The sequence below is a fragment of the Chelmon rostratus genome, chromosome 14 (genome assembly GCF_017976325.1).
Source record: "Chelmon rostratus isolate fCheRos1 chromosome 14, fCheRos1.pri, whole genome shotgun sequence".
NCBI classification, from domain to species: Eukaryota; Metazoa; Chordata; class Actinopteri; order Chaetodontiformes; family Chaetodontidae; genus Chelmon; species Chelmon rostratus.
Window position 1 is genome coordinate 16915405 of NC_055671.1, and position 25833 is coordinate 16941237.

The following is a 25833-nucleotide window of genomic DNA, read 5'->3' on the forward strand; positions in this document are numbered from 1 at the left end:
TTTATGTCCATTGATTTATTAATTGCATTCATTTTGTCTGAAACTGAAAACAGGGAAAGCCACTGTGTTCACAAACAGTAATATTCTTTGTCAATAAGCCACTTCTCACATCATGTTTTTTTTCTTGACAAGATTTATTTTTGCTTTTTTGGTGATGTGGCAGCAACGGCAGCACCCAGAAGGTGACTTGTTGGACCAGCATTCACACAGTTGAGTAGAAAAAAACAATACAAGGCTACCAGAGAACAACCAACGGACCATTGCTTTTGAATGAGAAAAGCCAAACAATTAAATCCTGCATGACAGTAACTTGTAGTATCTAATTTCAACATACAGAGCAAGTAAACTCAACAAAAAGTCTTTCCGTCCTTTTCAACTGAAAGCATTATAATCCAGCAGTTACAATTATTTGTAGTGGAGAAAAATGCACTGTTTGCCATGAACAACCTGTAACAATCCATGTTCGTTTACATTTGCCACTGTCTCTATACCTTATTTAGACATACTGCAATATTTTACATTTTCTTGACTCCTGGGTGTATTACTAGTTTTCTTACACACAGCCACTTTGCTTACAATTCTTCAAATCTGACATTCTTAGCGCAAATGCCCAGGAGGTGCTGAACAGAACAATCTTTATCATAATAGCCATCAAAGCAACACAGAGAAAGCAGTTTCCATCCCACACTCACAACTTTTATGTCATTAAGTAGTCCATTCAATATTAATATTATGCAATATTTTTTATTCAGAGAAAATGAGAACTGACATGCCGAGGAGGCTGACTGATGAACGGTACTGATTCGGGATGCTGCTGTCTGTGTCTTCAAAAAAAGAGGCTACTGTGCCATCAATAACAATCTCAGAAGAACGACAGAACTGGGGGCGAGTAGCAGGACAAACGGAGGTGAAACTCAGGGGTGGCAGCTGCAACAGTTAGTCAATGTCCATTTCGGGGAGCTTGTTCTCCGCCGTTCCCTGTTCCGTGCCTGCGGAAGTGGCTTTGTCTGGGTTGCATGGCTGGCTCTCTGTACCGTCCTGCCCATTGACTGGCCCATTCTCTGTCTTCTCCTCCTTTGCAGGCTCCACCTTGGGCTTGGGTTTGGACACCACAGGGTTGCAGGCTGAATAAAGCTCCTGAACAGGGAAATAGAAATCATTCGTTAGAGGAAGTGTAGAAAAAAGTAATTATTTCTCCAGAGATCATGTTTTGTTCACTCGATCAGAGTTATTAAAATTAAAATTACATGGATTTCTAAAACCAATCTGTACAATGAAGACATTATTATTTCACACATCTTTGCCGCTACTGCAAAACTGCAGCTGGCCTTTAGAGATTGCAGTGGTGTGTGTGGGGCTGAATGCACTCTCAGTACCTTAGTTTTGGCCTTAATCTCTCCAACTTTGACTACTGGTTCCAGAGTGAGGTCCTGACTGTTCTGCTGGTTCATTTTGCTGTTCATCCAGACCATGGCATCGTTCACCTGCTTGTCCACCCGTGTCACCTCCAGCTCATCCAGGTGACTGTACTGCTCATCCTGTTGGGAGAAGCAGGTAAAGTATAATTATTATTAATTATGATCTGTTTGGTGACCTTTCATCAACAATCTAAAGAACAAATACATTTACTGTTTTTAAAAATGCTTTCAGGTAATCTTAATGTCTCTGTATTTACAGTATTTTACACTTGACCCACAAGACACCTCCCATCCACCTGATATACAGCTAATAAATGCAATGAGAGTTGCTGCGCGAAGTCTTACTGAGCAAGGCTCTCTGTGCCAGTTTACCTTTGTCTTGTACGCTTCAATGATCTTCATGTACAGCTGGATCTGTCTGCCAAGCTCCTCAAATGCTTTTGGCCTCTCCTCAGCTTCCATGTATCTCTCATGAATTGGCTGACCAAATTTCTGGAAAAAGGGACAACCACCAGGTTTAATCAGACAATCATCACCACTTAATGACGAAAATCAGTCATTAACTTCTGAAAATAGTGATAGAGGTATAGAGGATAGAGGATAAAATCATCCTCTACGATATATATGATGCTGAACTATGAATATCATCTTTGTATTAAAACACAGAATACAGCAGATTAACATATTTTTCTATCATTAACAAGCAGGGTGCCTGGTCAAAGCCCTCCAAATATTAGCTCCATATTAACATTGGTGAACTTTAGCCTAATTTTTAAGTGCCTTCCACCTACTACATATATCACTGTCACTTGTTACTCTGAATGGTACAATGAGAGCATTACTATTTCTCATAGAAACAACTGTCCAGTCAAACACCGCAGCCCTGGTTACCTTCAGTTCAGCTAGTTTGTCAATGTAAACTTGTTTCTTTTGGTCCTCTCCGTCCTCATACAGCCAGTTCTCTGTGTCCTCCAGTTTCAACGAGAACGCGTCACGGTCCTGCAACAGAAGATGAAATACTTGCAGTGTGTCTGTATTTAAGGTTTAAACCCACTGGAAGTTAACACGATAATTTCTCCTGAACATCTGTTAACATGTGTTATATTGGCCTAGTGAGGTCTATACTCACAGCTTCATTCACAAACTTCTCCAGGACGCCGTGCAGTTTATCCCTCATGTCGTACACATATTCTTCAACGTAGTTCTTTGCATCGTTCCTCTCCTTCTCCAGCTTATCCTGCATGATCATCTTACCCTAGAAGAGTCACAAAGAAGGTGATTAGAATGAAACTTTACCATATTTGATTCTACACACTTATTATTAGTATGTGACAATAAACCTTTCATAATAATAATCTTTGTAAAATGTTATAATCATGCTTTTGTATCTAATGTAAGCTTGTGAAGATTATAAGTAGGAGAAGCCTTTATACATGTTAAAATAACAGTGAGGAAAAAAACCTTCCTGAGCAAGTTTTGTAATTTTTAGTTTTAGAGTATTATTCATTATTATGTCATCAGAAAAAGCCCAACTTTAATATCTTAATTATAAATCATAAAGCAGTCATTTCTTTGTGTTTTAAAAGCTAATGAAACCAGGACCAGTCTGACCAGCACATTACTTGGACAAATACCTTGAGTGCATGTTAGACATTCCTAGCGATTTTTAGAGCATTACCTCATTCTCCACAAACATATTTAGTACGTCAGTAGACAGCTGCCAGTGCAAATTGTTCTCTATGGGCAGCTCCACTGTCTTCGTTTTCACTTTGGGCTTCTTCGCTTGAGGGGGCTGGTCGTTCTTTTTCTCCTGCTTAGCGTCCTCCGCCATTGTCTGGAAAAGGAGAGATTAAAATCATACAACTATGACATACGCAGGTGGATACATGTTTCCAAAAAATTCAATGTTTGTCAATTTGGATGATCTTGTTATTCTTAAAAAGATGCCTTTACTGGATGAAAGTTTCTTAACTGCTGACTGCTGTCAGATTTTATTGTGTCTTTTTTTGTGTGTGAATATATGAAATTCAGTGCATCAGTCATAATCACTGATACTCTGGTGGATCACGGGGGGCGGGGGAGGCTGGCTGGGCCACCCTAGCTCAGCACAGGGTGAAACATACAAACAAACAACAATCACAGTCTCATTCGCACCTACAGGCCATTTAGAGTTATCAATTAAACCGACTGTCTTTGGACTGTGGGAGGAAGCCGGAGCGCCCGCAGGAAACCCACACAGACACGAGGAGACTACGTAAACCCCACATAGAAAGATGAGGCGACAGTGCTAACCACTGCAGATTCTCACAGATTACGTTTATTTGTATTTTAGTGGGTGCATGCAGTACAAAATAAATAAATGGCTACATTTACATATTTTATCCAAATTGCTTTGCAAGGTTCCACTCAAACACAACACAATCACACACGGGCGGCAGTGAGCTACCACAGGGTGCTGGCCTGACCATCAGGAGTAATTTGGGGTTCAGTGACTTACTCAAGTACACTTTGACATGTGCACAAGAGGAGAGGAGAGGTGGGCGTCGAAAGGCCAACCCTGTGATCAGTGGACAATCGTAATATTTTAAATAGTCATTATTTTCTTAGTTATTGTGCTGAATAGTTATTGTTCTCTTTAAATGGTTTTAGTTGGGTTATGGTTGCAAATTTCCCTGGAACTCACCGAAACATGTCCCTGAATAATAATAAATGGGCTACCACACCAAGGAGTAATACTGAAATGTCTAAATATAGTATGTGTGTGTGTGGGTGCGTGCATGAAAATGCACAATATGCTTTGCTGAATGCCAATCATCCATTGTGAAACATTATAAAATATGTAAATTAATCGAAAAGTTAGCATCCTTAATGGTCACCTTAGTGCTGGGCGATAATGAAAATATTTTCAATAACAATTTCCATGGGATGCCAGAGCAGTATTTCTCCTGATATATGCTGTTTCTATAAAACCCTTATATTCTCAATAGAAATATGAGACCAATCATGTCATCATGTGATGTTAAAAAAAAACAGATAAATTAAAAAAAACAAGGACAGAGAACAAGCAATCATCTTCAAGGTTATTGTCCAAGTGTTATTTTTTTCAGGCCTTAACCCGAAAATATTTGAGGGCATCATGTTTCCCACAGTTTGACATACTATTTGTGTTGGATCTGCAAATTTTTTGTTTTGACACGTATTCTATTCTAACAGTTTTCACATTTTATTGCCTGTTTCAATGGCAGCGCTCCGCTTTGGAACACTTTATTGTCATTGGTTTCTCAACAATACCTGGGTACGAGTGTAGTAACGACACTCTGGTTCTAAACGTTGTATAGTATCGAAACTTTATTGACAGTATGGTGATAGCCTTATCGCCCAGCACAAGGTTACCTCCATCTCCTCAGCCTCTGATTTCTTGTCTCCGTTGTCTCCAGCCTGAAGTTTCTGATCCTCCTGGTCCACCTGCATTTTGTTCTGACACACGGTAACAACAGAGAAGACACAGTACATAAAAGATATGAACGAAATACTTTTTTTATGCCTTGTTTTATCCAAACTCTGGCTTCAGACAATACCCAGTCAAAACCAGACATCACTGAGAGACAGCAACTGAGCACATATTTGTATGGTTGAAACACTTGATACTGACTTGACAAGATTCAATTGGTTTGTGCAAATCTTTTCGGATGCCGATTTCTGTCTGAGCCTTGTTCAAGATATGACGTTCTTTTCCTTCCATTCCATGCTGTTCATTACAACGCAAACTCCATACGAACTAAAACGTCCCTGACTCAGTCTCAATTATTTTTTGAAGGCTTTCACAAGCGGTATTTGTTGCAGAGGTATTACGTTTGTTGGCATCGATATCGTCTTCACCCTCATCACAATAAAGATGCATAACCTTGAGGAAAAAGGCCAGAATGAATGCAAATGCAGTGCAACGGTTGCCGCTGGAGCGCATGTTAACTAAAAAAATGTCAAATAAATTACAAAGACGCATCAGAGAAATAAATGCAATCCATTGAAGCTTGTTAAGACAGGATATATAAATTCCAGAGTGATGACTATTAAAAACCAAGGTGTGGCCAGATTGACACAATGGGATCTCTGAGGTGAAACACTAAGTAAACAGCATACAACAAACCAGGAGTATCTCTGTGTTTCTCTCTCTCTCTCTTTCTCTCACATACACCTACATGTACACACGCTCGCACACACACAGACACACAGACACACACACACACACACCTTACATCATCCTTCTTTTCACTCAGTGCAAATACACAGAGTACACACCTCCTCCTCCTTCACTATGTGGTCTGTCTCCATTGGCTCCTCTCCCTCAGCTGTTTTCACAACCTCTACTAGCGAGGCGCTCGATACGCTGAACAGACCATGGACGTTGACCCGAACTTTCACCTTGACCTTTGCACTCTCCCCAGACGCCTGAGGAACCACATTTTGGATCAGGAACTGGCCTGTAGAGCCGGAGGAAAGGGTCACAGGTTATTAGAATTAAAAGAATAAATAAGATGAATCACAGGAAAAAATATTGCCACCTTAGCATGACACCAAGGACCTTGTGATTAAAAGCCAGAGTTGATGATTAATGTGTGCATGGTTAAAGGTTGGAATCATTCTAAGTGCAAAGAAGCTCCAACCACTCACACAAATCTAACAAGGAGCGGGAGCATCTGTCAGAGTTAAAATCTATCTCAAGTAACTCATGAGTGCCACACTTTGAGCTTATGCTTGTATTGCAAAATACATCTTAGATTAATAGACACAAAAGATTTCCTAAAAGTATTTTAAATTAGAACATTACAGCTTTCTCATTAAAGTAGCTACAAGGAGTTTTTTTCTGGCAATGAAACAGTCTTAATTTAATAACGATGCCTCTATATGACCTACATAAGAAAACGAGACCGTCAGTGGGAAGATTGGCTATTTCTATATGGTTATTCTTGATGTCCCCTGGTCCCATTCCCTGTAAAATCAGACTCAATGATTTACAGCACATAAAGTGGAGGAGCTTATGTTTACATTTTCCCAGGCAGTGAGTAGTATGTTAGCCAGTTAAAGGAAGCGTGAGAATTTCATTGACATTATATCTTGTGGATACGGCTGATACTGTGGAAGGATCAGCAAAGAGAAGAAGACAAGGAACTGACAGAGTGTGGGCGAAAGCACGAGTCAACCTTGGTCGGTCATTCAACAGATGGAGAGAATTGTGGGATTTGAAACGATTCAAAACTGATCCTGGACTGGCCCTCTTCCTCCTAGACAGGCATGCATGTCTGTTTTATTTATGAAATACGTTGCAAGACATGGCTTTATATTAATATATACATTTATGCTGGTGGCTAAAATGTAAGTTCCTTGTAGCTGCTTTAAGAAAAGCTTTTTTTCTTAAACAAAACAAACAAAGAAGGACCTATTCCACACTTGATGTCCATACTCATTGTCCACATATGTCTTACAGAAGTTGAACTTGCAGTACCTATAGAGCTGTTAGGGTACGGCAGCTCCTTGGGGTTATTGTAGTAAGCCTCAAGGGTGAAGGGCTCTTTCCGGAAGAAGGTCAAAACTTTGGAGAAGGGAGCTGCGTGGCTCTTCGGGAAAACCTCACAATCACTGTAAAAACAAAGTAAAAGGAGGCCAATGAGACAACAAAAGTTATAGACTCTTACAACTTAGATCAGAGTTTTATAGCAATGCGTGGAAATCACCATTAATTGCTCATAATTTACAGAAGTGTATACTGTTTTTGTAATAATTTAGTAAAATGCCAATGCAACTGGCAGAGACTTCAGGAAGTGGGTGCACATGGGTATATGGGCTATGGGTGTATGCAGGTGTGGCAGAAAATCCTGCAGCACAAAGGTGCGGTCTTAAAAACAATCACATGCAGGCCTCTCACGGTGTCTTAACTGCAGGTTTTGTGAAGATTTAATATTGAGACTTGTTGAAAACAAGCCAGAATAGCTTCAGATGTGAGAACTAAGGTATAACAGACATGATATAACACAACAGAAAAGGAAAACATTTAACTGATATGATGATGGCCTTCTAGACATTTTAACCCTTCAAAGCCTTAAAACTCCTCGCAGCATAAAAGCCTCATGATACCCATATCATATCAATGTAGGATATTGGCTTGTAAAGCACAATGTTCAAATTCATTGGTGTGATGAATTCTCTTATTCTCCCTGTGAGACTCAAGCGCTCACTCCTTATTTGATGTTCTCAGGTGAGACTGACAGAGATCATACCTCAGTCCCTCCTCTGCGGCTGAATTCCATTTTAGGGAGACGGAGTAGGGGACAACATCTGTAATGGAGAACTCTCTGACTTTGAATGCTGGCGACAAGATAGCACACTGGGAAGAAGAGAACATTACAAAACACAAGTTATCAAATTTTGTCTTGAAGTTGCTTTTTTATGACCAGGAGCAAAAATTTCACTCAGCAATGCAAATACTGAATTTCCAATCATAAGAAAAAAAAAAAAACAAGACATTTTTAACATAATAATATAAATAAATCTAAATAATTAAGAAACAAGACATAAACCTAGTGACAAAAAATGGTTTAACATAAATCCTGCATTAGCAACAAATAAGTTGCATCATTAAATATTACATATGTGCACATGTGTCATATTCCTCCCACTGGACCGTCAATCATGACAGGTGAGCTGTACCTGCAAAGCGCAGCCTCTGGCAACAGCCTCGTCTGCGTTCAGGGTGGTGCTCAGCTCTTTGCCGAAGAACTTGCTGATTCGCTCCTTGATGGCGGGGATTCTGGAGGCACCGCCCACGATCTCCACTGCATAAATGTCTTCCTTTTTCAGCTCTGGATACAGGAGGCAGGTGACAAGGATGATACAAAACATGCTTTTAAAAGTTGAAATCTTTTGTCCAAACACATTGTTGAGCACGGCACAGCAGTCTTAAAGCCACAGGAGTTTGCCTAAAAACGACATCCACAACACTTTTTCTTCAAAACTAACACATTACTCAACAGCAATTACAACTACAACTGTGGTATACCCAAATATATTTTTGCTAAGTATTTGCCACATGACTGCTCAAAATGGACATGCAAGAGCAAGCACAGATGGGGAGTAAGCAAGAAATGATTGAAGAAAGGCAGGAAGGCAGGCGTGCTGCCAGTGTCCGGAGGGTAGGGCTGTCTCAGTGAAATCACTAGACTGAACCTTGTCTGTGTGAGCATGCATGTGCTGACGGGGATAGTCCAGCTGCTATTGAAGGCAGATGTACTCACTGGCTTGTTCCATGACGCTGCGCAGGGGACCCTCTACTTTGGCCAGCAGCCCTGCACACATCTCCTCAAACTGACCTCTGGGGACACATGGTCATAGATTATTAATAGACTCCCACACTCGCTCAGGAACGGTGTGACAGGCAGATGGATGCTGGGTACCTCTAAAAGTCATTTCTAATTATATCAACACAATCTTTAATTTGTGCTTAGCTAAAACAGCCTTCTTTCAACTCTAGTCCACAGAAAATACAATTTTCTCAAGCCCTCATTGATAAATTATTGGTTAAACCTTTGACCTTTTAATTATTAAAATAACTTTGCATCTCACCTGTTAAGTTTACCGGAAACGTCGATATCATTCATAAAGCATTCAATGTTGAGAGGGAGGTCAGAGGAGTTGGCGCTCATCAGCTTCTTGAGCTTCTCGCACTCTTGGTAGAGTCGTACCAGTGCCCGAGGCTTGGACTTTACATCCAGCCTGTACTTCTTCCCGAACTCCTCACAGAAGTGGTTCACCAGGATGTCGTCAAGGTCCTTCCCACCAAGTTCTGAGTCAAACGCTGTAGCCAAGATCTGACAGCGGAGGAAGATAAGGGGGTAAATATTTGAAAGTCATGGCAAATTATCAAACTACTGGATAAATATTTAAAATCCCTGCATATCTGTGTTGAGGAGGAACCCATGTGAGGATAAAAAATGAAAAGATTATCGGCTTGAGTTCATTTTTGTTGATCTATTCAATACATATGTTTCAATAAACAGACTCCATTAGCCACATTAGGCATACAATTTGGTCAGGTGAGGGTCTTTCTATTAAATTCTTACAATATTTAAGTCCTGGTATTTCTTTTGTTTAAAAAAATCACTCTGGTTTTAACCTTGTTCGGCACAGGTTTAAGGGGAAAATGCAGTCCAAATAAGCAATAAAGTTTATAAAATGTAGGTTAAATGTTCTTTTAAATGTACTTTTCTGCACCAATTATCGATGCCCACATTAGGAAAAAAAAAAAAAGACACCGCCAAAACTGACAAGCACATAATGCCGTATTATAGGAACCTGCCCTAAAACCTCTCACCCCTTCATGCTGCTTTTCAAAATGAACACAAATTATTCATTACTAACCTTGAGCTTTCCCTTGTTGAAGGCACAAACTGACACCTGGTAACCCGAGTGGCCGAGGTCCACAAACACCACTATCCTGGGCTTCTCCTCTGGAGCTGGCAGGTCCTGCTTGTAAATGCCATATGCCAGAGTCACTGCAACAAACAGGTATAATCTGGTGTTAGCTTATGACCACCACTGTATCAGCGTACTAGTCAGCATGCTATATTTTGCCATATACTTAGCTACAAGTTGACAACTCAATATTTTCTCATGCTTTCTTTACAGAGGTGACTGCTCCAGGAGTGGAAAAACAACATATCTCAGACAATATAGCATCGAGATGTCATTTCACAGCAGGTTGTTATAATTCCCTAAAAGCCCAAATAGGGATAACAAGTTATAATGATTCAGGTGCTGTCTGTCCTGCAGTGTCCTGCACATTTTAATGTACCTGCAGTGGTCTCATTCATTAGTCGTAGACAGTTGAGGCCTGCAATCTGAGCTGCATCCATGACAGACCTTCTCTCTGCATCGGTGAAATAGCTGGGGACCTGGGAGGGGAGAAACAATGCAGTGTTAATACAAACATTAACGAGTCTCAGTGAGTAAAGGTACTAGTGTCGAGAAGTCTCAGAATAAGGGATTTAAATGAACCCACTGATAACAAAAAAAAATACACACAGGGTATTACTGTAAGGCATTGATAAGATGGCAAAGATGTCCAAAACGAATTGCCTGCATCACAAGATGTCTAGATAATGTTACAGTGTCTGTTACTCCGGGTGCCAAAACAAAACATCTCCTTGTGGAAAAGCTTGAGGGGTAAATTTAGCCATTGCTACAGTAATAATAACATGTTATCCATCTCCAGGGCTGACGCAAACTGTAGACTTAGGACCAGTGAAAGTAACAGCCTCTTTTGTTGAGATCTGTAACATTACATAACAGATGCTGCTGGTGAATTCATATACTGAGCACAGCAAGGAACACACACATCCCACTCTTCACCAACAAGGTGCAAAGGAGGAAATTAAGCTTTCAGACAAGACATCTGGTGAAGTGCTTCGAGCTCAAAATGTCACATGAACAGGTGGTAATACATTTATACACCTCAGAGGCAGCTTTCTCCAGGCATTTTAAAACCCAAACTACTTGAAAATGCGAGAGGATGACATTAATAGCTGCCACTCAAAATAGCAGGATGTAAATGCAATGCAATACTCCATTAAAGTAAAAGAGAATGGCAGAAAGTACAGTAAGTAAGGTGAGTCACACATTTCTAGAAGCCTTGTCAGTGCAATGTCACATCCTTAAATAAGCCGTGTGCTGGGCTCCAACAAGAAAATGAACACCTCATTAGACATTTAAAGCCAATTAGATAAGATACGTTGCAACAACAGTGAGACCAACTAAATGTTGGACCTAAATAAGCCGTCAACTAATGCACTTCACAGACAATTCTATTTTAGGAGTTCTGTAGATTTTCAGACACCCTGATGAAACTGTGAAACCATTGCAGATGTCTGCAGAGATGCTTACCGAGATGACACAGTCTGCAACTGGTTTCTTCAGTGCACTCTCAGCAGTCTCCTTTAGTTTGGTCAGCAGCATGCCGGTGACCTGCTCGATGCTGAACACTTTCTCCTCCTCCATGTACATCACCTAGAGTTGACGGGAATTAGAAGGAGGTTTATTATTCAGGCAAATCCTTTTAATAGCTTATGAATAGCTTGAAATAGCTATGAATAATACATAGTTTTCATTAATAATGAAAAAGGCCACCACAGTTTCATTGAAGGCATTTTAACAGACTCAGAAAGCTCACAAAACAGATTTTTGCAACAACAGGCTGATTCACTCATCTCGGTTTTGTCGTTTCCTCTGCTCTCATTTGTCCTGAGGACTCACATTAATTATCTCCACAGGGACACAAAATCATGCCGGGCTGTGTGTTTGCAGTGTGCAAGCCAGGCATGGTCACTTGTGTACATGCACGAACTTTATGGTTATGTTTTGAGTCTAATATTGGCTATCTGAATTTTGCTATCTGATGAAGTTAGTAAATATCTCATATTTAAGCATTCGGCTGATTCACAGGCACAGGGCAACCATTAATCTCTGATCACAGAATAATGCTGTGAGACAAAACGCCAAGAAAATAAAGATCACAACTTAAGAGAGAGGAAGCAGAGACTGTTTTGAGGATAAAAGCATGGAGGACTGGGTAGTATCAGAAGATAATGTGGAAGAGCTATGATTCAGAGGAAAGAGCATTACATGAGGCACTTCTTGAAGCATGAAAGGTAAGAGAGGGGGAAGCAATATAGTCAGGAACAAGATGTTTCTATGCTTTCTCCCTATTAAATTTCTTATGGCTGTCCCTCTTTTTGTGATTGCCCTAGTTCAGCATACAGCACTGCTGATATATACAGGATCTGGTTGTTCAGAGTGCTAACTCAAGCCTTACCTTGGCATTTTGTTATAAATGATTGCTCCTTTTTCTCCCACTACTGAAGGTTACCTGTCTATTCTCAAATACAGCAGAGGTACCATAAAATCCTAAACCTTACTTTTATGCCGGTGGATCCAGAGGGCATCTGTGCCAGATTGTACACCAAGTTAGACTTGGCTGACTGAACATAGGGGTCTGCAAAAGCCCGGCCATGGAATCGCTTGAAGCCCTGTACTGTGTTCTGACAGTTGGTCACCACCTGAACATGAAGGAGGCAAAAGAGGAGAAAATACAATTCTGTTAAAATAATGAGCATTAACCATGATGCATATTCCAGTGTTTCATTGCAAGGGTGACTGAGCTGATTTTACCTGGCTCTTTGCAGCAGCTCCTATAGAACGATTTCGTGGTCCAAACGATACAAATGACCTGAAAGACAACAAAACAAAACGTTAAGACAAAACCTGACACGCTATTACGAGCAGCTCCTTGTATAATCCACCTCTATGTGAATACACCCAAAAATCATGACAGATTTACTTGTCGGTTACTAAGTGGTCTCACGCTGATACATGACGTAACATTTCAGAGCCCAACCCACACGAAACTGGACAGACTGTTTCCCATGTCTGCAGCAGCAACACGAGCAGTTTGTTTTTGCTTGCACATAAGTAAAACTTAGTGTGTAATATGATCAGGGTTTCAGCTTTCTTAAGATATTTTGTTACAAACAGTCGCTAATGTAAAAGTGAAATCTAACAAAATGCATAATAATACACGTATAATATTTTTTCACTGAACAAAGATCATATCTTTTTTTAAAGAAAGCTATGTTGCAACCAGGATTGCGACAGCACGCAGACTTGTCGAGACCCATCTTTCACTATTCACAAAGTGTTGTATAAACACAGTCTCAAGTGGTGTGGTCACTCTACTTGTATCCCAGCAGGCTGCGGTCTAAACATTGCCTGTCATCGTCATCCCTATCAAACACAGATGTCAGAGCTCCAGTCACTGTTAACGCACAGGTCCAGTTGGTTATGTCAAAGAGTGGCCAACACAACAGGTCACTGAAAAAATGGTCTCAACAGGTGTTGGGCTACACGCTGATTAGTAAGTTGTAATATATGTATTTTTTTTTTTTGGGGGGGGGGGGGGGGGGGGGGGTTGCAAATTTTTAATGATGTGAATGACAGAACATTCAGAGAAAACTTGCTGCAGAATAATCAAAATACTTTTATGCATTATTTAACAAAATTGTGGAATGGTTTTAGAGGAACACTTCTGAAAGACAACGGTCATAACTCTTTGATTAATAAACTTTTTTCTATTCAACATTAAATCTTCAAAATTTAAAAAACATCACCTACATTTAATTTGACCATTGCCCAAAAACAGAAGAAGGAACAAGAGTGAGCACATCCAGGATGCAATATTCAAGTGTGAGATAAAGATCTTAATTATACCAGAAGAGGGTCTTACAGTTCGAAACAAGATATGTTAATATATACAGTCACAGGATTCGAGATCTTAAATACCACTATCATCAAAGGCATAATCCCATTTAATTTCCCAAATTTCCCTCGCTGGAAATTAATTAAGTATATCTTATTTTATCTTATAAATGTTGGTTTCAATTTAAAATATTTGGTATTAAGTTAATCATCTTGCATAAAGAGGCCTGTTTGCTGTCCTACATTATTTTCCTGTCACATACTGCTTATCTCAGGGTGACAGTGAATCATAAATTCTCAAACAGGAGTTATTTTCTTTTCAGTTTTAGGTATATTCAATACACTAATATGTAATGTAAAAATATAAATGTGTCCACAACATGCTATACATAATTTTTTGTGGCAACGGCTATTGTTTTGTTCATTATAGTGCAAACCATATATATATATAATAAATGTAAATTGACGTATTTTGAAGTTTACAAATACCAGTCTGAAACAATTAATTTAATAATTAATAATTAATACACATGGATTTAACATATTTTCATGTTCATAATCCTCCAAGACTTCAAACACACAAAAAGGCGAAAAGCTATATCTTGAGATAACGCTAAACCTCTTAAAAATAACATTTTATAGAGATATGGTTTGCTAATTTGTTGTAAACTGTCTTATTCTTGAACTTGTTAACAACGTCCCCTTCATAACACACGCAGACATGTCAACACCATTTACATACAACACCAAAAGACCCCTTAAAATTCATTGAAATGATTGTTCCTTAGATACAGTGACAGGACTCACAGCCACTGTGGGTACAAAGTGTGCCAGTCAGCCTAATGAGCCGAACTTGGACAATATATAAACAAAGACCTTTAAGACAGCCTTTTTTAATGAATACACTTTTTAAGTCAAAATAAACAGCATATATTATCTTTAGCACATGTCATTTCTAAAAATTGCTAGAATATTCCGAACAGCGATTGTCTTATGTCGTCATCGTGCAAGGCGCACAGTTTGCCGCACGGGGCACACCGGTTGGTCGGAGCTTTCGCCTTCAATACACTGACAGGGAGGGGGTGAGCACCGCCCGCTCGTGTTCGCCGGGCAACTGAAGCCCGTTTTCAAGCCGTACAATATCGTTAAATAAAACTATAGGCTTAGCTAACTGGTTAGCGCCATGGTAGATGGATGAACAACGAGGAGTTTAAGTTAGGGATGAATTCTAGATGGTTCCACGTTCGCCATGAAAACACAAAGAAACGTTTCACTGATTTACTCATACATAATGGCAGATTGATTAGCCAACACAAGACATGAGGATACAAGTTTAGCTAACGATAGCTAGTAAACCTGTAACGTTATTCACGTGTGCGTTACCCTCATACCGGTTAGAGAGCCGTTAGAAAATAAAACCCCTCTCAAGCTCAAGCCATTCCTTCAGAAGTTCAGTCAATAATAACTGTATTTTAGGTACTTACGGTGTGCATCTGTCGCTGTACTCATTAGCGACTGTCTCGATCCCTCCGGCTCGGGCTACAGCTACATAGCAGCTTTGAAAGCCCAAGTCAAATCCCACCACTGACATCTTCAGCGATACGGCAGTTCCTCGCTATAACGTTGCCAACAGCTGAACTTAGAAAAATAAAACTAACGTAAAGCTGCAGGTTTAAAATGGTGAATTAAAAGTCAGGCGAAGTAGTTGTGTTGCGCCGTGTTAGGTAGGGCTAACGTTACTTCTAAGCATAATCCACACCGATGACTATTACCGGTCTCTGTGAGCTGTACTGGCACAGTACAGTCATCGCGAGATTTAAGTAGTTCTAGATATCTCTGGACCTTTCTATAACCACATGGAAGACTGTTCTCCGACACTGGAGGTTTTGCGAGAAATATCCTGAGATACCTCACAATTTCGAGATAATGTCGGCGCTTGAGATTTACTGTGATTTTAAATAGTACAAAGAAATAAACGGCTGATTTATTGGGTGATGCCTGGGATCAAATCTAAACGGGAAACCAAAAATAGACTGTGTTATATGAGGGTGTTGAAAGTATGAAGTCATGTTTTACAAGACAGCCACCCAGTTTAAAAGCTTGAGTGAACAAACCACATCTCCACTTTTTTTTCCATGAGAATTAGGCTTTTGTAATATTTTTAACACAATTTTACAAATTATAATGATATTTACATTTCACTGTGTGTAATGCTGCTGCTGCACTGCCATTTCCCAGCTTGGGATAAATAAAGTCTATCTATCTATCTATCTATCTATCTATCTAAAAATAAAATGAAATAAAAGAATGAATTGTATTTTATAAATCATTATGATTAGATATAACAAATAAATTGATGGGAGTGGTAAAATGGTAAAAATGGAAGAGTATTTTCCTACTGCAGGACTGTGTCTGTGTAAAAGTTTCATCCTATGATAACTGACAAATTTGACTGTTTTACCTTTTTGTATTAATCAAAATAAAAAAAACATAACACTTTTAAATTACTTCTTGTGTGTTTTGTTTATTACAAAATAGATATTGAACATTTTTTGTTGGTGGAATGAAAATACTGTTTAAGAAGCCATGAAATAGATATGAGAGAAGATGACATGCATGTGCAGCTCTGACAAAAAGTTGAGTGGTGGGAGGGTGCGTTGCTTTGGCACAGATAGCCAAAAGGTCAACCTCGGCAACTGTATCTGAAGATATGAGAGTAAAACCAAAATTAAAAAATATGTGTATGTATAGCCCTATTTTAAAAGTACTGCATGCTTACTGGGATTATTTGAAAACACTTTTTTTCTTCTTTTAAGGAAGATTCATTTATGTAATGTTTTGGAAATAAATAATAAAACACATATAGGAATTTACACCTGTTACAGCTTTCTAAATCTGCTTGTTTCCTGAATTCCTATTTGGATTTGTAACTATTTACTTTGTAATGGCAACAAATGAATGAAATCCAAATATGAAGTATGCAGTGTACCAAGCCTTCACATATCTAGTTAACTTCGAGGATTATGGGTTGGTAAATAGGCTGCCCTAAAACCTCTGAAGTCTCTGCCAAACTGAATGTGGTCAAAAATAGTATTATAGTATTATAATGTTGTATAATGTCATAATTTTGTTACAATGGGTTACATTTAATAGGTATTTCTATTTACTCACTGTGCACAGCTGAAACACCCATTGTTTTTGTCAAATCTTGCATTTGTTCAGTAAAAATATATAGATCTGATGTATAGAATAAACATAAGTCTTAAACACCGTTTTTGACCCATGAATGGTTAGAAAAATAGATAAATGGAACCAATGAAGTACGGATGACCAGTGAGTTAACCATAAAATACAGTACATAGATGCAGCGAACCATTGCTGCCAACAGGGGGCACTGGATGCATTAAGGTTGCCGGAAAGACGTACTGGTCCCATACCAATGAAGAAGAAAAAGTAAACTGCAACATGGCGACTCCCATGCACAGAATAATAGCCAGGAGGCAAGCGTGAGTATAATCTAGATAAGTAGATGAAAATGCATTGTTTTTATCATTTTCTGAATATAGTGGTCTTGTAAACACAAATGGCTTTGAGTTCGTCGAGCTTCGTGTCAGATCGAGGCGGTAAATTACGGACCCTTCATCCCGCCGGGCTTAATGGGAGCACAAATGCGCCGCGGTCTTTCTCATCAATACAGAATTATTATTTAACTGTGGGGCTGTTTTCTATCCTCAGACATCGATTTAGCCCTTGAACGCGTGCCTGTTGTGTTTTTATTCGCAAATAACCTATGAAAATTCCGTTTACTTGAAACTGTAGCGAATTAGTTGTCAAGAAACAGTAACTGTTTTTCCAGTTGTCGACTGAAATATTTGTTATATGAACGTTTCGCTGTAGTATTGAGTCATATGTAGAAAAACATCGCGATAATGTTGTTTATATATCAGCACACAGCCTGCCGTGATATCAGTTCAGGTATGATGAATCACATGTGACGTTCTTAACATGAATGCACTTGAAAAAGAGTTGGATATGTAGATAATGTTGGTCTGCTTCAGGGTTATTTTGACGGGTTTTTGTTGTTGTTTTTAATTATGACTCCTGTATTCAGCAGTATGAAGTTCTTCATGGATTTAAAGAGACCTCTTCCACCATTAGAAAACAATTAGGCCGCTTACCTGGGACAACCTTTGATCATGATCTCCATATTGCTGAAGAAATAAACTAGGCCTTGCTTTCATTTTCATGTTAAATGTGAAAGACCCATCAGGAAAATCCTGCTGGTGGAAACTGATTTGTTAAACATTATATTTTCACAGTATAACCTCATTTATCGTTTTTTGATGTCATAGTCAGGGCTCAATTTATTTTCCCACTTGTCACTCCTTAGAGAAAAGAATATAGCATCTTAGGAAATCATAAGAACTGCAGTTCCTATTATTATTATTATTATTGTTATTGTTATTATCCTTATGTAATAAGGTGATCCTATGGAGATCAATATTTAATTTACAAGAGAGGCGGCGGAATAAATAACAACACAGATCACAACACAGCCAGTCACACACAAGCACATGCAAACAGCATCAGAATAATCACAGACAGCCCTAAATCTGTTCATAGTTTTAATTCATCCTTCTCAGCAGATAGAAAATTACAGAACAAGATTGTGGAGGTTGGGATGGTTAGATGGAGATCAGACAGCATTCATATAGATTGTTTAGGAATTAATTTACAAAGTTCTTCATTGATTAGGTGTCAGGACTTGTTGGAGAAACATGCATGCACATACTCCAGGAAGTGTGCATATATAAACTGTATGTTTGATTTAAAAAAAAAAACTGGAAAGCATCTTCATTATTGCAATGAACTTGCAATGGTTTCACCACCTACAATGCTGGATTTTGCATAAAAATAGTTCTTGATAATTAGCTCACTTGACAACAAGGAAATGTAGCTGTGGCCATGAGGATTTGTTTTGTAGTCTGTCCATGTTCATCCTCATTCAGATGTGTCTGTCTTTTACACACAGAGAGGCGAACAAACAACATGTGCGCTGTCAGAAGTGTTTGGAGATGGGACACTGGACCTATGAATGCACTGGGAAGCGGAAATATGTACACAGGCCGTCAAGAACAGCTGAGATGAAAAAGAAGCTCAAGGAGAATGAAAACAAACCCATCAGCATCACTGGGTAAGGTTTACTTTAAGTGACAGAAAAGCAGGTCTTTGCTGATTCTATTTTATTCCACTAAAATACAAGCTTGTGATTCTAACATCACAGGGGGGCAGATCGGAAGGTCGCCGGTTCGATTCCCCTCCGGACTGGCAGAAAAATTTGGTTGTGGTGGAGTATTCCCTCCCCCCTCCATTAGCTGGCTGATGTGCCCTGAGGCACTGAACCCCCCCAATATGCTCCCCGGGCGCTTGATTGCAGCTTGATTTCACGGTTTCACGGCATGGTGCATGTTGCGTGTGTGTGTTTCAACAGAGATGGGTTAAAAGCAGAGAAGAATTTCCCAGTCTTGGGATCAATAAAGTAAATAAACTTTAAAAAAAAACTTAAACTAACATACATTTGCAGCTCTGTCAAGTTGGTCAGTAGAGTGATTGTCACAGTGCTATCAGCTGAAGCAGTGAGACTTAATATCATGTTTATGGGTTATTCACGGCTACAGACTGTTCTCAGTGTTACACATTGAATTACAGTGGGACTCAAAATTTAATCTTGGCATTTTTGTGTTCTCACCTTTAGGCCATATGATTACCTGCTCTGCTAATTCAGAATTCAGCTCATCAGAGGAACACAGGTCTCAAACTAAGCTGAGATGTTGTGTTGTAAGACACGGTGAACCATGGAACAGGAAAAACACACCGGATAATTTACTGTGTAGATTAAACTGTGATACTGCTGTACTTAGGAAATGACACACGGAAAGTAATGGAGTCTATACTGTGGTCCTGTCACTGTGCAGAAACTGACCTATTGGCAAAAGAACTATGTTATTGCTTTTTGTCGCCATCTAGAGGACGTAATGATAACTACAGCATCCTGCATTAATAGGTGTTTGACAACATTTCCCTTTACCATCTGAAATTGATTTCATAATTACTGTCAGTACTTGAATTGGAATTAGCAAGTGTTTAAACCAGAAGTCTGTACAGTATGCACATCCAGCTGTCATGTGGAAAATGTGTCTTTGTCTGGTTTGATCAACAACATGCTTTCCTCCTTGGGAGTACTGGCCTGAGCCAAGCTCAGCTTATTGTCAGATCACTAAGGCTGCTGCTTTTTTCTCTTTACAGACCAGGAAGAGAAGGCTCCAGTGAGAAGAAAATAAAAAAGAAGTAAGTGACATGTATATTAAATCACTTTTGACAGTGTTTGGTGTTTTGACTCCATACCGTGTTTTTTTTTTTTTTTTTGGTGTGGAAGAGTTGCAGAGAGACACACTTTATGTATAATATACTTAAAAAGTCTTCAATAATAGACCATCAGTTCTTTTTTCATCTGTGGCCCAATTATACTTGACTCTTTTACATTTTTGGTGCCCATACTTAGGGCAGTGTTTCTCTAATTTTGAACCATTTTGGCATCATAGAAATCCACTACATTTTAAAATGTAAATAAAATATTTATTTACATAACTGCTAGCAAGTAAGTAGTAGTACTCATACACAGTGTTATAATGTAACACCGTGTATGACTGCTGTAACACACTTCACATTTATAAACGCAGCAATAGAAACTAGCTTGGAAGCAACTAGATTGAAGCTTTTAGTCTTGAATATGTCATGCCTGGACATTTCAGTTTGTTTGGCTCCGTCACTCAAGGGTCGATAATCTCACGTGTGAGTTGTCAGAGTCACATGAAAGTCATGTGAGAGTCGTAGTCATGTGATTTTAGTTTGACTCGGTGTGAAAATCTGCTAGGGACAGGATGTCGGGGTGTTTGTGGATGGGAGGTGAACTCCTCTGCTGTAGTTAGTGTCCCACTCTTAATTCAAAGCCTCAGTTGTAGAGGTCTCTTGAATCTTGAATCTTGTCTTGTATGAACAGTGTTGACAAAAGTGTGATGAAACAGTTCCCTCTAGTGACAACTACGACTCACTACAGTCTGTGAAAAACTTGTATGTCAAAAGATTCTACTATTTAATCACATTGCAATGCTGATGGATTTCAGATCTGTTCTTTCAATACCTGCTTCCAAAAACCATAACGTGGCTGTCCTGGTGGACTGTATGTGCTCATCTTGCTGATGTTAGCTGGGTTTGATTTTCTTGTAAGCTCTCTGTTTTGCTTTTCCAAGGTTAGGTTACTGAAGCACATCTAAATATTTAACACTTTGGCAGCAGGCCTTTTCACAGCAAACATTTTGACTTGTAATAGTGGGAAAAGCCCAGGTGCTACTGATAACCGTTAACAATGTCTCTTTTCTATTCGAGTGTCCCTGAAAGCCATGAGAGAGTTGCCTTGCAAGCATCTGCACACTCTTGTGTTTTTTTAATCGTTCCCAAATGAATCACATTCATAGAACTTTTTCCCAGCAGACATTGTTTGACTTGTTGTAGCAAGAAACTCACAGGTGGAACTAATAACCTTTACGGTGGCTCAGTTCCAGCAGTTATTGAAGTGCTATGCAGCAATTAATAACGTTCATAATGTTATTAGCTGCGCCTGTGTTTGCCAAGTCGAAATGTCTGCTGTGGGAAAAGGTCTGTTCAACTTTAGTTTCACTCCTCTACCCCATATGGAAGCCACTTATTTGCATTATTATAATTATTATTATCATAAATTATTGTTTGGGTCCATGTTGTTGGGTTAGTTGTGTTGGAGTGGCAGGCCTTGCTTGTCTGTTTGTGGGTGGGGCAGGTGGCGTCAGTCAACAGATATCAAAGGCTTGTGACTGTGGTGAAAAGTAAAGGTGTGGCTTTCCTCCTCATAAAAGTCACTAATGCTAATCTGATACTGCTCTCTAGAACATCCAAAAGAAAAAAAAAAAGAGTGCATGGACAGGTAATGTTTCCAGTTGGCCCCTATTTTCTCTGTTTAATTCAAACAACCAAACAACAAGTTTGCAGACTGGCAGTTGTAACATTGTAGACGTCGAGTTCAAAGCAGGTAAACAGAGCATGTCAGTGTTACTGAGGAACAGTCAACCAGGTGAAGAAGCAGTTTAGAATCACAGCACAGACTGTATCAGGTACAGCATGAGAACTTAATAACCACACGCGCTGTTTTCTGCGCTCATGTTTTTGCTTTGTGCTCCACCGCTTGCTCTCAGGGCTAAAGACTCCAGCGACAGCAGCAGTGATTCAGACGGCTCCTCCAGTGACTCATCGTCAGACAGCAGCGACTCCTCCAGCTCCTCTTCAGATGACAGCGACAGCAGCAGTGACAGCGACGATGACAGCTCTTCCTCATCCTCCTCTTCCTCCTCCTCCTCCTCGTCCTCAGACAGCTCAGACTCGGGGAGCAGCAGCGATTCAGATCAAGGACCTCCAAGGAAGAAGAAAAAGAAGAAATAAATAAATGCATTTGGGTTTTCTTGTTGTTTGTTTCTCTAAGTAATTTTAGCTGTTCAGTTTTTTTTTCTCTCTAATCCATCATGGTTGTATAAGACTGGATAGGACATCTTTAGAGATGTAAATCTAACAGCTGCATACTGCTTGTACACTAAGGAAATGGAGATTAGAGAGAAGAGTTTATTTTGGGATGTCTATTGTGTCATGTTCTGTTTTCACAACATATTTCCCCTGTTACTTCTGTTGATGTGATATTTTCTCAAGTTTGTAGGTCTAAATTTTAAATATATCATGAGCATATTCATGCTCAATTTGTGATTTTGTACTAAAGTATATTTTTAGTCAAGCTTATTCTGTACAGCTCACAACCTTAATAAAGAAACGCCATATGTAGTATCGAAAAGACATTGATATGAGACCTTTTGAAGGACACCGAATAAAAGTTCTGTTTCCCAAATCCTGAATTTGAAGTTAGGTCTTGTTGCTAAGAAATTGCTGTTGCTTATTTCATTGTAAAATAAACTTGGCTAGTTTTCAAGGCTCTTGCACCTTTGCTATTGTAAAAGGTTTTTCATTTTGCATAAGAGAAACATGTGAAAATGACTTTAAATATATGAATTTGAGCATAAAATGGAAATAATTTGTGCTTTTGTTTGCTAGTTTACGTGTAGGATATTTTCAAAAATGGCATCTCACAGTGCCAGGCAGTATTTGTAGACATGTTGTCTTGTGGGATACTATAAGTTTAAGGTGTTTTTAAATGTTTTCTTGGTATTCAGAAGTTTAACACGTCGCCTCCTGGATTACCAGGCCCTCAATGATGACGATGATTATGATGAATTTGGGTGTGGCAGACCACAAAACTGTCCGTAATGCTGCAGCCAAGTCATCAAATTGTCGCACGTGTGCAGCCTGAGTTACTTGAAGTGCAAAGAAACTTTAGAAAAAGAAAAAGAATTAAGTAATAAATTAAGATGAATGCACCAGGATCTAAAGTTGCAGAAATCTATATTTCTAAATGCTCTTGATTAAACAAAACTAATCTTTCTTGGGGATAGTTTATTGACTTTTTTTTCAGGGCAGTTCTTTTTTGTTCACTTCCCATGATGAAATTTGGTCTAGAGTATCTAACATACTGTAGACTAATCAGTCAGATGTAAAGAGCTGAAAAAGTTTATTTAAACTTTTTAACCCATTCTGTGAAATGTGCCTGAAAGCCATAAATGACAAGCACTCACAAAACTTGTAGGTGAACTCATAACTGAGAAATTACAGAATAATGTTCGTGAATTTACAACTTTAATTCATGTATTCGCCAAAAGACACGTGACAGCTGAATTTAGAAGTCCAGTTGTATATTTGGTAATAGATATCAGTCAGCTGCAGGGAACAATGAAACGCTCTCCGTGACATCCGTCCTGAACGTCAAGAACAACCTGTGCGTCACAGAAATGTTGCGTTCACTTGTGGGAATTGCCAGAATCATAAATAAATGGCCGCGCTGTGACCGTGGAAGTGACATGGACAGAAATTACTCTGTAAAAACTAAAACTGTTCACTACATTTACCTCAACTTCCTTATCGGCGATCGGTACACTGAAAATGTGTCCGCTGTCAAAATAGCAATCTCTCTCAAGGTGTATGAACAACGTGAAAGCTACAGTCAGCGGTATTTTCAAATGGTCCAACGTTCACAGCGCTCCAAAAAACCTTTCCCTGTCACGGTTACAAAATATGTACTTCCCTTCATGTTTACTTGGATAGATGGTGCGTTTGAAATATTTCCCACAGTAAGTGAAGGCAGCACCGCTTGCTGCCATCCATGCATCCAGTCCTGTCTGTGGTACCTGCTGGCTACTTAACTTAGCTAGCAGCCTCACCTATTAGTCACTTCTGTTCAGGAATAACAAAATGAACGACAGAAAAAATGATTTTATTTTGTTTTCCGCTCGATGCGCAGTTGCGTTTTAAGGAAAAGATGGAGACCGTCCAATTGATTTTAGTATTTTAGCTGTTAAGCGTTTTGCTGAGTCCATTTTGCGTATAACTGGAAGTGGAAAAGACAAAGAGAAAAGAGCTTTCCAATAGCTAGAATGGTTTGGGCCTAAAAAGAAGACAAGAGGTAAGGATGCGGAATATCACAAAATATGTTATTTGATGATTAACTGTACTAAGTGGTTCTCTGACATTTGGAGTGAATGTTAATTTAAATTTCTGCAGAAAATTTCAATGGTTACATAGCAAGCTAGCCGCTAGCCTAGCCTCTAAACGCTAGCAGGATTGGCTAGCTAACGTTAAGCTAAAGCACAGATGCAGGTAGTCCTGTAGGTAGCGTGTTTGCCCCTTGTTAATGTAGCTACTTATGAGTTCATATGACGGCAAACATAGACTGCTGAATTTGTGAAAAACGCTTAATGTTACTCGTCCGGTGGCTTTCTGTTCTGGAAAAGTCAGACAAAACATCGCAGCGATAGTGATCATGTTTCTGCTCGTGTAATGTTGGCTAACAGGTCATGACGTCTGATGTTTGTGTTTTCTCTGTTAAGTCATCGTTGACATAACTTACACGTCTAAGTTTGCTAACTATTAGCAATTTATGCAACAGACGAGGGCATAATTGCGTGATATTCACGTTGAGTGCAAATGATAAACAGAAGCTGCGCACAGTTTGTCATGCAAATAACTGCCATCCAGTTCAGCGTCGTGAATTAAACTCTAGATGAACTCTTAAAGCTGCACAGTTCAGATCTGAGCAACATTTATTTTTACTTGCTTGCAGCCTCTCTACCTTAAACCGAACGTTTTAACTAATCGCAGGCCCACAGCAGTCGGCACTTTTCTCGCAGTGACTAGCAAAAACTTTTGGTTTGTTGTCCTGTACGTTAGCCTCCGTGCATCGTACCCTGCATAAATTAAATCAGATTACTCTCAGTGCCACTCCTAGCTGCCTTTGGTCAAAATCCTAATGACTGGTAATTACTAATGCCCTGAAAGGCAACAGGACAGTCTATGTGTCTAGTTTTGGTCTAGCAAAGGGACAGCTGATGTGCTTTTCCAGGAAGCCATTTTACGTGCCATAGTTGGGGGAAGGGCCAGAAAATGCATCATAAGTCCAGAGTAACTCTCAACAGTGAGGAATATCACCAGTACTTGTATATATCTGACTGGGCACACTTGGCAAGGACAGAGCCATCAACTTGTTTATCTTGGTTAACACATCATGGTGGGGGATGCCTAAGGTCATGAACTCATTTATGGTAGGTAGCTGTGAACTGGAACAACATCTGTAGTCAGGTGACGGACGGAGGTTTGGGTTGTTTGAATTGTGGGTGCGGTTGTTTATTAAGTGCACTGTGCCTGGAAGTGTAAGTCTCCAAGCGTTTTATTTTCCTGCGGACATACAGGATTGATGATGTTGCTTTACAACATCTCTGTACTCTTTTAGACGGTGACACTTGCCACAGTAGTTAGGTTAAGGCGGTTGTTCCCATCTCTGCTTTAATGGATGTCTTTTCTATCATGGAGTAAACTAATGACCCCTGACTAAGTTTTTGATATTTCATATTCTATCAATGCATAACAATAACAG

General features: G+C 39.4%; 3 protein-coding genes across 3 annotated transcripts in view; 2 read left to right on the forward strand and 1 right to left on the reverse strand.

The window, feature by feature from the left end:
* Positions 1–115: 115 nt before the first annotated feature.
* hspa4a (heat shock protein 4a) lies at positions 116–15491 on the reverse strand. Its single transcript, XM_041952198.1, has 19 exons — positions 15203–15491; positions 12636–12693; positions 12383–12523; positions 11352–11474; positions 10264–10363; positions 9831–9964; positions 9036–9280; positions 8708–8784; positions 8124–8275; positions 7694–7800; positions 6922–7055; positions 5718–5899; positions 4812–4895; positions 3097–3252; positions 2548–2673; positions 2310–2417; positions 1791–1910; positions 1377–1538; positions 116–1137 (listed from the first exon to the last, which is right to left on the reverse strand). Exons 1-19 carry the CDS (start codon positions 15307–15309, stop codon positions 937–939), a joined length of 2517 nt encoding a protein of 838 aa, XP_041808132.1. The 5' UTR covers positions 15310–15491; the 3' UTR covers positions 116–936.
* Positions 15492–17167: 1676 nt separating this feature from the next.
* Positions 17168–22830, forward strand: zcchc10 (zinc finger, CCHC domain containing 10). Its single transcript, XM_041952909.1, has 4 exons — positions 17168–17224; positions 18751–18912; positions 20025–20066; positions 22004–22830. The coding sequence occupies exons 1-4, from the start codon at positions 17184–17186 to the stop codon at positions 22245–22247; spliced, it is 489 nt and encodes a 162-aa protein (XP_041808843.1). The 5' UTR covers positions 17168–17183; the 3' UTR covers positions 22248–22830.
* Positions 22831–24106: 1276 nt separating this feature from the next.
* aff4 (AF4/FMR2 family, member 4) overlaps positions 24107–25833 on the forward strand; it is a 33583-nt gene continuing 31856 nt past the window's right edge. Inside the window, exon 1 of the mRNA XM_041952033.1 lies at positions 24107–24366. The gene's annotated coding sequence lies outside the window, so the exon portion shown is untranslated. The remainder of the gene's footprint in view (positions 24367–25833) is intronic.